General features: G+C 42.1%; 1 protein-coding gene across 1 annotated transcript in view; it reads right to left on the reverse strand.

Moving 5' to 3' along the window:
* Hhla1 (HERV-H LTR-associating 1) overlaps positions 1–13173 on the reverse strand; it is a 36625-nt gene that overhangs the window by 6436 nt on the left and 17016 nt on the right. The window contains exons 11-15 of the mRNA XM_038341207.1: positions 10711–10948; positions 7733–7986; positions 4863–4931; positions 4481–4555; positions 544–700 (exon numbers count right to left, since the gene is read on the reverse strand). Of these exons, the coding sequence (XP_038197135.1) occupies positions 544–700; positions 4481–4555; positions 4863–4931; positions 7733–7986; positions 10711–10948 (793 nt within the window). The remainder of the gene's footprint in view (positions 1–543; positions 701–4480; positions 4556–4862; positions 4932–7732; positions 7987–10710; positions 10949–13173) is intronic.

Below are 13173 nucleotides of genomic sequence, written 5' to 3' on the forward strand. Positions count from 1 at the left end.
ACACTGACATTCAAAGTCCACGGTAGAAATTCTACCAGATATACTGTGACTCATCTCTGTTGAACCCAAACTCAACCCAACTCACCTGCCCTCAACTCATCTCATCATCTCATTTAACCTTACTTAACCTGGGCCATCTAAGCACAACTCATCTCTCCTGTGCCCAACTCGCCTTATCCAAAATCATTTCACCTCAACATAGCTCAATTCATGCGATTCAGTTCAACCTAATCAGTTAATCTCAGGTTCACCTGACTCTTCTCACTTCATCTCAGATAAAATCAGCTCAGTGTAGCTCAGCTCAAGTGCATTTACAAGATTCCGCACTTGGCTTTGAGAATGTAGAGATGAACAAAGCTCCGTCATAGATCGCAAGGATATAAACGTTTAGTAAGGGCACACTGTAGAGTACACTCCTTTTGGTCACCTATCACCTGCCTGGGAATATTTCGTGCCTGGCTAGCTAATAATTAACAGGGAGACCACACACAATAAGAAGTCTATAACTAAAGGGTGTGCAGAGGACTCACTGTCTCAGGTTACCTCATGGCTTCTGAACTGAGATCTCTCTTTCGACTGGCACAGAGGCATTGCTGGAAGAAGCGACAGAGCTCCATCAGGCATGGGTTGAGTTTCTTCATGGTCAGGGGCAGGGGAGCTTCTGTAATGGCCCCGTCTTTGAGGAGTGGCTGAGGACACCCTGGAACATGCAATCTCAGACATGTGAAATTAATAAGAGCTCAGCAAGCATTTTTCCCTAAGATAAGGCTGTGACAGGTGAGTTCAGTCTATCCCTTAATTCAGGTAGGTTGGAAACAGACATTCTAGAGAGTGTGGTTTCCTTATTGCTCAGTGAAACTACTGTGGGAACTTCAGGAGAAAGAGAATGATGAGAAGTGGGTTTCTAAGGGAGACCAGGCCTGATTTCTCTGAGGAGCATGCTTTAGAGAGGCATCCCAAGTGTGGGAACAGAGATGCACTGGGAGAAGGGCATCTCTGGTGTAGAGGATATCTTACTATCTTGCAAGGGGGTAGCTGATTGGGGAGAATGGGAAATGCTTTAAATACAGAGGATATGTTGTGAGTGTGTGTGTGTGTGTGTGTGTGTGTGCGTGTGCATGTGTGTGTATGTACATAGATATGCACATGTGCACAACCTGTGTAAGGAGGAAAGAAAGTATTATTGTTAGTACTGATTGTCATCTTGAAAGGATGTCAAATCACCTAGACTGGATTAATGGAGATGCAATGACCCATCTTAAGTGTGCGTGGCTCCACTCTGTGGGGTGACATACTGGACTGAATAAAAAGCAGATAGCATTCTGAGCACCAGGACTTACCTCCCTCTGTTTCCCAACTGTAGACATGAGCACCTGCTCCAAGTTCCCACTGCCATGGCTTCCCTGCCATGGTGGACTGTACCCTTGAACTGTGGGCCCAGACAAACCTCTTTCTTTAAGATAGTTTTGTGAGGTATTTTGTTCCAACAATAAGAAGCTAATACAGAAGGGAATGGTACGATCAAACATGAAGCTAGCAAGCCAGGTCTCTGGACAACCAGTGCTGAGTGCGCCTCCTTGAGGATGAGGTTGATCATGTATCACACAACCAGCTTTGCATTATTGTTTAGTATGTGGCTTTTGGGAAAAGAAGACAAACATTAAGCCAACAAGAAAATAGAGTTCTTAAAGATCTCATCCTATCTGGTCTCCTAAAACTGAATCCAGAGCCTGCACCCAGGTACCCTTACAAGAGAAATGAGGAGACTCAGACCCAGCATGCAGAGCAACTGGGAGGAGTCAGTAAATCCTTCTGCATGGAGCATATGACAATGTTCCTGCTATAAAACAGTTACAAATAATAGCTATTATTGTTGGTTTAGTTATTGAATTTTTTGAGAGTCTACTATGCACCAGACACCAACAGACTAGTAATGCAGCAAGAAACAAGAAGGATCAGAGTCCTCCTCTCACGGGGCTTCTCACCCAGTACTGAATTATATTAGGATGTTACAATCACCCAGGAGGGGCCACCCATCACCATCAAGCAAAATGACCCAATGTCTAGAAATGAGCAGACAGGAACAGTGGCTTCTCTTTATTGTAGCTCTGATTGTTGCCTAGAAAATACTCTGGGGAGTATTTGGCTTTATTGGAGAATGAAGTTTCTGATTTGATTATATATATATATATATATATATATATATATATATATATATATAGAGAGAGAGAGAGAGAGAGAGAGAGAGAGCCTCATGGAGTTCAGGTTTGCCTAAAACTTGCTGTACAATTGAGCTAATTTAGAACTCCTGATACTTCTGCCTCAACCCTCTGATTTGTAGGATCACAGGCATACATACACCATCATGCCCAATTATGTGGTACTGGATATTGAACACAGAGTTTCATGCATGGTAGGCAAGCACTCTGCCAATCAAGTCATCCCACAGCCCAGGAATGGAACTCTTGAACTGTTCTCCCATTGAGGAATATTTTATAGCCCTAAAGGGGTACATGTTAACTGATACTAATATATGACTGCTGTCTGAGAACACTGCAGATAGCTCCTGTTCTTAGCTATGTAAATGACCATTGTCTGACAAGTGCACTGTTGATTTTTGCACCATTTTAAATAAAAGAATTATTGCTATAGATTATCATTTGTCAAGCTTGTGTGAAATCGCTTCCCTGTATTGGCTTGTAAATCTCAGTTTCTGCATCGGTAGAGATTTAAGACCTCTTTTTTGTTTCCTTATCAGTTACTGAGTTGAAGAACATCATTAATGTACTGACTTGGTTATATTATAAATTTTATAAGACTTTTAAAGACTTTTTTGTGGTTTTAAGGATGGAACCCAGGTCTCCATGCATGCTAGACAAGTGACCTACAACTGAGCCTAAACCCAGTCTGGGAATTTTTAAATTATAATTTATCAGTAATATTTAGCAAGTAGAGAGAGGGTTAATAAAACTAAGGACTTTTAAAATATATAGAAACAAAATATTTTTCCCACAGGTCTACTGAAACGTTAACTGTCCCCACACCATGTATCACTGCCAGACTTCAATCAATATTTCATTTAGCATCTACTATGAACCAGGTACTTTCCGATGTCACAGAGTAGGGAGTGAATGATTCTGCAGAGAACTGACTCCAGGTCCATACTCATAAAAATCACATTTCCACTATATAATCAGCATCCTTAAGGACTGATTTCCACATACCACAAATATTTTGGATGAGCAAAATAATATACTCAAAGATGTCAGATCCTCTTTATTTTATGCAGTGACTACTTCATGGGACAGATTATAGACAAAGGATGAAAATGGTACATATTAGGTAGGTAGGCATAGAGTGATCTATCAGACAGGTATTGAAGAAATATCAGCAGAAATGACCAGGGATATATAGACAGATGATATATGATGGACAAGTGGATAGGTGGAAGGACAGATGGATAGAGACAGCGATATAGATACAGCTATAAATGTAAATATAGATGTGTGCATAGTTAAATTGTATTCTAGAACACAACCTGACTATTGTTGGCACCACCTTTGGATGTCCTAGGAGACAGAGACACAATTTCTTGGTAACACAATTGGGTCTTTGTCTGAAAGGCCCATTCACCATTCACTGGATGTTGTGAAGGCTGAAGTTGGTCTGACAATATATGAAACAAGAGACTGTTCAGGCTCCAGCAAGTTAATAATGTCCTGTTGACATATGACTGACCAGCATTTTAACAGTCAGGAAGCTTTTATAGAAAGCTATTCAGGAGGGGGCGGGGCCTGAGGACCTGACCAACTTTGAAGGTCTTACTTTGTCTCAATTTCATTCATAGGGAGCTGACAGCACAGAAAAGAGAAGAGTGTGACAGCCAAAAACTGAGAAAAGAAATTCAAGTCTTGGGAGTTCTGGAAATGCTAGCCTAGGAAGTCTCTGCTTTTCAAACCATGGGAATGGAGTGTTCAGGAATGTGGCCAGCAGGGCATCCTTTAAAACACAGCCACAGTGAGTCACATCCAGTAAATGCAGCTTGGACTTTGGAGTCATCATTTACATCTTCTTCCCTCCCTGCTCAGTTAACAGCCAGACAACCAGCTTATCACAAGAACAGCTTCTGTTTGCAAAGGGATCAGCACAGTTCCCTAGATGTTTGCTCAGTGAACATTGACCAGATTAAATAACATAGAGCTTTAAAATCCCAAGTCAGTCCAGTACACATTATCTTATACAAAACCATGCAGACAGGAATAAGGAGAATAGATGTTTTTAGTGCTCACAGTAATTGCAGTTGTTCTTGCTCAAAATCGGGTGAATGAATCCTGGATACCACACCTCACAAAAGAAGATGAGCTGAGATTTGCATCCTAGCAGTCTGAGTCTACATTTATCAAACAAGCCTATTTATTAGACTGTACAACCTCGTGCAAGAAAATGCAAGCTTAAGCAGTGACTGGGCATTTCTACTCACTTGAGACTTGATGGGCTGCTGGGACCAGGGCTGCCTCTGACACAGGGGTGAAGGGCCGCTCTGCAGGGACAGCATCTGCAAAAAGCAAGAGGAAGATTCTCCAAAACTAAAATGAGATGACCTTGGGCTACTACACATTGAATCAGAGAATCCCAGCACTCTGAAGATAAGAGTTCTTAAAGGAAATGACAGCCAAAGGGACAGGAATCACACAAATGCACAGAGCACCAAGACAATGAAACCACTTCTTCGAGCTTCTTTTCCTCTAATCAAGTTCGGTGACAGCATACTTACAGGTTCTCTTGTCCCACTGTGCCCCTTCCTCCTAGGCTATGCTTTCCTTCATGGTATGGAGTGTCTTGGCTTGGCCATGCAGTCTTACCTGTCTGGGAGTCTCTAGGGGCTGGTGCCTTGGTTGGACTTGGAGTCTGCGTTCCAGCGGTGAGTGTTCCTGAGAGGAAAGGCGAGAGGTGAGCATGCATTTTTCCATTGGGAGCCCAGTCTGAAGAAGATGTTCCACGTCTCACCAGCGCTGCTGACGAGTGAGCTGATGTCAATCAGGATGTTGAAGGTGCAGGGATGAATAAGAAATGTAGCCACAATCATATTCCTCTTGGAGTATGTAAGGGAAGTGGATGAGTCCCATCAGTAGCTGGTGAAGTGTGACAGGGCCATTGGGAACTTTCCAATATCCGTACGATTTGGTGGCACCACAAGGGACAGTGATGGCACTGAACATGGAAGTGTATGGCTATGAGCCCTCTAAGACAAAGTAAACACAACTTGCTTGTTGTTAATCTGAGTCTTGGTATACACATGAGTCTGTCCATATTCCTGATAATTCACCTCTCAATAATTTTAATAATAATGTAGGCTTTCAGTTCAATATCTATTTTCCATGCTCATAAAGTCTTGGTTTTAGGACCACTTCAGGACCTGACCCATGCAAGTCTGGCCTATGGCAAGCTAGCAAAGCAGCTCTCTATTCTAGAAGGTGAGGGAGAGATACGATTAAATTGGCAGCTCCATTCTGTGGATGAATGAAAAGAGCAAGGCTGGGCTACAACCTGGCCCAGTAGATAGGCACCTAATTCAATTCAGCAGATGCCATTGCTGACTGCAATGAGGAACATAGAGTTAACGAGGATAGGCCTCCTAGGCTGAGCAAAAGGCCCATGCATAGACCTGGAGGAGTGAGCAACCGGGACTCTTCTGTGGCTGGACTCCAGAAAATCAAGTAAAAAGTGAGGGGGCTGCGGGGAACCCATGTTCCAGCCTACATTTCTGTAATGCGGTCCACTATTTGTGACCACTCTTCTGCGTGGACTGGGAGTCTTGTGGTGTCCAATTCAGCATGGCTGTCATCCCATGGACGTCCATGTGAGTTGCAAAGATGACTACTACTGTCATCCATAAACAGTCCATAACTGCCAGGATCCCTCAGCACCAAAGGAAATCTGGACATTTTCTCAGGGTGGGGGAAACATCATTTTTTGATTTCTCTTCAGGTATTGATTAGGCTGTAGCCTCCAGTAAAAGGTTACAAGTAATGGTTACTTCCTTGATGGATTTCTATTTAAACCTCGAGCAACCTGAGCCACATCCTATTTGTCTATGACTATTGTCTAACTTGATTCAAAGGCTTTGGGATCACAGAATATTGAACTGTAAGGGACTGGAGACATGGGACTCCTGTAGATGGCAGGGCCAGCTGAGAAGAGTTGCAGGGAGAAATAGCTGTCCAATGTCACAGACTGAGCCGACTGCTTGCAGATGTCACAGCTCTGACAACTTTTACCCAACAGACAAGAAAATGGGAACTTGGAGGGAGAAGAAAAATTTCTGTGATGAACGTGTGTGGTAAAGGCAAGATTTCAGTCCAGCTGTGTCTGAGACTGAGAGAGAACTGAGGTCCATGGTGACTGATGCCCCACTGATCGACGCAAAGTGATTTTTGCTTTAATCTTCCTCCACACTAGTGCAAATGACGGACAGAGCTCGCATCATCGCACCAGGTGTTTATGGGATTAGAGGCATCCAAGTGATCTTTCCCGGATCTCAGTATACAGCTGAAATGTTTGTGTCTGAAGTCTGTTAAATTTCAAGTGCTCTGTTCTATCCCTGTATTTTGTAAGAAAGGCAATCATCTGACAAACTTAATATGACTGCCTCTTTCAGAGAAGCCTGAAGCTGACGACCTAAGACTTTAGGGAGAACATATTTTAGAGGGGAGAGTGTCGAGTTCACAGTTATGAAAATTCCAGCTGTGACGCATGTGACAGCCTATTAACCACAATGGGCGTGGAAGAAGGTTTCTGACCACCCATAAATACCAGAGGAAAGGATTTTTAAAATGAATAGTTAGAAACAAATTTTGTTTGTGAGAAGAGAAATTATGAACAATTCCTGAATATTAAGTAAAGAAAATGAAAATCAGGGTGACTAAAGCCCCCAAATATGATCTGGGAACTGTAAGGTTAGATATAAGGTTAAAATATAAATATATTTTGCTTTGTTTCCATTTTCTGATGTTTCATTATATACACATAGGCATGAACATACATGGATACATATGCAATACAACAACTTATCAAATTTGATAAATTCTCTTTTATAGCTCAAGCTCTCCTCATAACTTGATGGCATAAATCTATATTTATGTATAATTAACAATCATCTTACATTGCATCAAATATGCATGCTGTATATGTAATCAACATAGCGCCATTAATGCTATGCAACAAAGGCAGTTAACCTGTCTGGAGGATTGATTTCTCATGGTACTGCCCATTTGCTTAAGGGGCAATGATACAAAGCAAAAAAAAAAAACAAGGGAAGTGAGTTTACAGAAAGCTAAAATGGAAAATGCTAGGGACATAGAAAGAGAACAGGAAAGGGGTAGAGGAAGTGGGAATAATGAAGAGTGGTAGACAGGCAAATATTGTCAAAACATGTTCTATCCAATATGGCAATGTTATAACGGAACCCTTTATCTTGTACAATTAATGTGGGAAAAAAAGAGGCAGGTGGGAGAATCCTGTGAAGAAGGAGCATTCATTTATTTATTCATAAAAGAGAATAAAGGATTGGAATAGAGAAAGGAAGGAAACTTTGCTTTATCTTTATCATTATTTATTAAATCACTTACTATTTTTTCCTACTTTCAGCATGTGTATTAGAGTTTGAAACTTTAGAAAGATGTTCAAGCCATTTTCAAGCATAATTGCCAAGGAGGTGATTGTTATCTCTCACCTGAGGCTCTGCCGGGCTGTGCTAGTTTGCTGGGTGTGGTCAGTAGCCCAGAAGGATGCAAAGGGCTCCCTGTGCTCCTGGGATGCTGGGCATCTGCAGGTGAGGCTGATGTGGAGGAAAGGCTTGCCCAGAATGGCCCGTTTGCCCAGGGTGGCCCTTTAGATGTGCTATCATTCGTAGTCTGGGACATAGACACTGATTCTGTAGGATCCCATGTCTGTCTGCTTGTCACCCATGGTGTTCTGGTCATGTTCCTCGTAGCTGTGTGTTGAAAGTGACAATCATTAGCATTGCTGTTCTTGATCTCTTTGATCATGTATAAGACTGCAGACATAAAATTCTCTCGAAGGGCAATTGCAATTTGTATATATAAAACACAGACAATTCAGATGCTTATATTTTACTGTGGACTGGAATAAGTAGATTAAACTGAATTTTGCTTTCTTTGGCAGCAAATCAAAAGAAGCATCTGGGCTGGAGAGATGGACTGCTGGTTAAGAACACTTGCTGGTTTTGCAGACCAGGATTTGTTCCTAGAACCACATGGTGGCTCAGAATCTTCTATATCTCCAACTCCTGGAAATCAGAAGACCTCTTCTGGCCTCTGCAGACACTGTATGCATGTGTTGTAGATACATACCTGCAGGACACAGTTACTCATGCATACACATAACATAAAAACAAACAAATCAATCTTTGAACAAAAGAGAAACAAAACTTCTCTAAACCCCTTGGACTCTCAGAAAGTGAGAACATGTGACTGAGGATGAGGGGACCCTATCTCAAACATAAGAAATATATTTCTAATCATGTGATAGGCTGAGAAGATTGTTTGAGGCTCGGAGACCTGGAGGCATTGGTTGCCCTTGTTTTCTTCATACTGTGAAGCATGTTACTTAACACATTTTACTTCTGCTGCTTTTGTGTTCTAGTTTGCAGTGTTGGAGGTGGAATTCAGGTTTTTGCACATTATATGTATTGTTTTAAATGTGAATGTGCTTGAACAGTTGTTCCCCAGCTGATGGTACTACTTTAGAAGGTTATGGAACATTAGCTGCTACCTAACTGTAGATCAGTTGCTTCCTGTTCTGCCACCTTGCCTCCCCCTCTATGGTGGAATGTATCTCTTTGGACCATACACCAAACAGTGCTCTTCCTCCCTTCCATTGCTTCTTGCACTTAGTCATAATAACAAAGAAAGTAGCTAATACACCAAGCCAGTGATTGCCATTGAGATACATCCTCAGTCCTTCTTTTTAGCCTTGGCATTAAATTGGGAATAATAATAAATAATAATAATAATAATAATAATAATAATAATAATAATAATAATAATAATAATTCACAGAGCTTTCCTTAGTTAAAAAAATCTTCCCTAATTCTTTTATTAAAAATGTTAGCGTCATATGTTTGTTCCCATGGGAGAAAGTTAAAAATCTTTCCTCTCAAAGTTTATAAAACTAATACCAGTAGATAATTTCACAGCTGGGAGTTAAGTGGAGCACAATTTCCTCCTTAAAAGTATTCAGACATTTCATCTAGAACACGAGTTGTCCTCTCATGGATTTGAATGTTTTTGTTCTCACTAAAGTTCTGTGATTTTTCTTTTATCAATTGGTGTTTTCCTTTGAGGACCATGCTAGGTGTTTTATTACCTTTTTTACCTCTAGCAATCATCTATTTTTATGTTATATTGGAATATTTTACAATTTTGTGTAGTTTTCATGATGTAAGTTACCATATTAAACTTTTGAAGTTGCTGGAGTTGAATGTTAGTTTCCGCGCACCACGCCCCCGTGTCTGAGCTCGGTGCGCTGGCACCCAGTTACCGAGCTTCAGGCAAGGGGCTGGAGGTTAAAATACACAGACACACAGACAGCAACACGGATCATCCTTGAATTCCCCAAGAATGCCCCTTTATTGTGTTCAGGGGCAGATTATATAGAGATAGCCACGCCCCAGCCAAACCCACCAGAAACCACTCTCTTGCCATCAGGAACGCCTGAAGGTCTCGTGCTCAGAGCAGCTGTAGGCACTCAGATCAGGGGATTACAAGAAATTCAGGATCTGGGGTCTCACTGCTCCCAACAGTTAGTCCTCTCCACTGTGGAGACACACCCTTTGTGTAGCCTGCCTGCCTCCTTTTAATCCTTGCCTCCTTGGGAAAGGCAAGGATGAAAAGGATGCCCTAGTTGGGCTCAAGCACAAAAGAGCTCAGTGTAAGCTGGATCATGACTATAGTGTTTCTCCCTCCTGTCTCTGAGCAGGAGAGAGAAAGAGGAAATTTTAAGAGCCATTTTTGAACAATCTTCTGGCAGGAAGCAATGGTGTCCTTTGATAGGTGAGTGAATTAAAGACTTATGATGATTCCGATCGATTGTTAGGATAGATAAAGCTGACTCTCACTGAAAGAGATCACTCCAGATAGGAAACAACAGGTCTTTGTGCCTTTTGTGTTTGGTGACCATACTATTGATATTGCACAAAATGAGGTAGGATTGATTAGGAAAATTCTTGACCAGCCACTGCTAGCATCATTTTATGCTAGGGTGGAGTCACTAACATTTTTGGTATCAATATCCAGCCAGGTGCTGTAGATTAACCAATCTATGTCATGAAATGCCAACCTAACCATTTTCTGTGAATTTCCAGAGAAAGACATCAGCTTACTTTGTTGAAATAAACATGTCTTATTCCAGCAAATACTATCATTATGTAAGATATTGTAAGTGGGGGAGGCTGGGTTAAGGGTATCGGAGAACTCTTGGTATTATTTTCTGGGCCTTCTTATTTCAATATGGAACTCTGTTAATAAAAATTCTAGAAGTCTATATCACCAGTGCAATTTCCCATCCTTGGCTGACCTTTCTGAACACTGTTTACACTAAGGTGGTGGGAAGAGTTATATGGAAGTATTTTAGTTATGTGTGTGAGATTAAAGAAGTCAGAAGGGAGCCATAGCAGAGGAGAGGGAAAACTGAGAAGCCATCTTACCTGAGGTTGATTGTGTGGCTATGGTCCCAACAGGAAGCTCTGGAAACATCTCTTTGGTTTTTGTCACCTCTTTCTCTGAAGGAGTACTTGTCTTTGTCCAGGGGAAGGTCTTCAGGTGAGATACCCACTGTGTGCTCCAGTGTTCAGGATATGACCTTGAAAGTGACTGCCGGCTTTGGGTGGTGAACTTTGGAGTCCCGACTATTCCACCGGTAGTTGCACCTCAGAGGAAATAGACAATGGCAGCTTTAATTTGCTTGCCACTTTGGGCAAGTAGAACTGTTGAGTCACCAAAAGACAACTAATCAGCAACTCTATAGACTGCAGATTTCATATTACTGGGTACAGCATCAGACGTCGCCAGAGGATGTTCTCATAACTCCACAGAAGTTGTATGATAAACCAGTGTGAACAGATGTAAAGTGGTCAGAGCTAAAAGTGCCAGACTTTGACTGTCTCTCTTGATGAGACCTGGGGGTTTGTCAGAGTCCCTTTGTGACTTTGCAGCCCCTCAGCTGCTCCAGAACTCTGGTACTTGTCTCTTCAAGAGGCTCATGCTATCTGCCTTGCGAGTACATGGAGACTGAGGTCGCACCAAGAAAGCAGGGCTTTGCAGAAGAAACTACTTAAGAGACTGACCCTCAGCAAGACAGACTTGCAGGGTTTTTTGAGAGAAATCTCTCTAGTGCACCTGTTCATCCTACAAGGAATAAGAGAAAGAGGCACAAATGTTAAGTTTGGGAAAGCTAGGCTGAGTAGGTAAGTAAGAGGTACACGCTGTTCCTCCTTCTGGGTGGAGAAGGTCTGATCTTCAGTTTCTGTTGGATTTTGCTTACTAATTGCCCTTTGACAGGTACTGCATATAGGGACTTAACTAGGCGGTTGCAGGAGATGACCCCAAATCCTCCTTTCTTCTACCCTATTTTACATCTAGACCTCAAACACCTCATGCCACCTAAGCCTTGATCCCAAGAGTCAGACATGGGCTGGATCCTTTCGGCCCAGTTGTCACTTACACGGGAAAGGGACTCTCAGATATGTCAAGAGTATTGCTAAAATGTACGTATTTTTTTTTCTTTCCTTGAGCATTTGTTCTTACTGGAAGAGCACTAAAGAGAGACCTGACTGAGATTGGGGATGAGAAGCTGAGATTGAGTTAGTCCTCAGCTCTGTCCTCAGAAGCAAGCAGGAAAGGTGACTTGTGGCATGCTTAGTTCATCTCACAAAGTGAGCCTTCTTCCACAGCACGACCTAGACATGCCCTGGATTATCACATATCAAAGAAGCCCACCACAGTGAAATTGAAACATCATTGACTGTGTTTATCAGTTCAACTGTGGAGACGCTGAGGAAAAGACGACTGGATACAGATGCCACATGAATCACTGAGGCATAAGGCAGTCGGTGGGACAACAGGAGGTTGTCTGCCTTCAAGGTCCATTCACTGAGGAGATACACACATAAATGTCACTGGATACAACCTAGAGTAACACAGAGTCCAGATGATATACAGATACTGGGTTGAAGCACAAAAGTTGGATTTGGGTTGCGTATCTTTAGGACATGAGATTGTAGCATCTGGAATGGAAACCTAAGCACCTTCCGAGCTGTGAAACACAGCTAAGTGGAATAGAACCTCTACTCAAGAGATGACAGAATGAACAAATTTGCACGGAATGGTGTTAAAATGTTTTTCTGTTACCAACATGGGCATTTGATTTCAAACTGAACCTAGCAGAGGAATCATGGAAAAAATAACAAATGTATGAAGAAATGTGTTCTCTCTAATCACTACTGCTGACTTTTTGGGTTCTTTCAGGTAAGGGATATAATCCAACTCACATCCGAGCACCATTGCTCTTGTGGCTGCTAGGGGTGGATAATTTAAAGGGACACAAGAGTGTGACAAAACACACTTGGTCAGAGGTTATTCTGGGAGATGATGAGGGCTTGAAACAGACAGACGCATCAGGTGGACTCAGAGGTGGAGCCAGAATCCAGATGCTACTTGTGGGGAAGAAAGAGATAGCAGTGGCTCCAACACAGCACCTGGTGGTACAGGAGACAGATAGGTAGTTGTTGAAAGTGAAGGATGGGAAGGGCCTGGGAATTACAGGGATCAATGACTCTAGAATAAGGATCGAATTTCCCATAGCTTCAAGAGCCCACAGCTAGCGCAGAAAACAATGTGTAATGCAATAGGGTGGAGAGAGGATTGTGGGAGTAAAGAGACAGGTATTCCTCACTGGGGAGAAAGGAGACAGCAGCTACTCAGTCCCAGCTGTTTGTTGTCAGTGAGAGGAAGATCCACGGAGGCCAATATTTTCTCCTCAAGTACCCCAGAAATCCATTTTGAAATCAAAGAGAAAAATCCTCTGATTTTAGCACCATCTAATTGAATAAGATTCCTGAAGGCAACATCTCTTCTCTAGAGGATCTGAGTAACG

Source organism: Arvicola amphibius, chromosome 9 (assembly GCF_903992535.2).
Source record: "Arvicola amphibius chromosome 9, mArvAmp1.2, whole genome shotgun sequence".
Lineage (NCBI taxonomy): Eukaryota > Metazoa > Chordata > Mammalia > Rodentia > Cricetidae > Arvicola > Arvicola amphibius.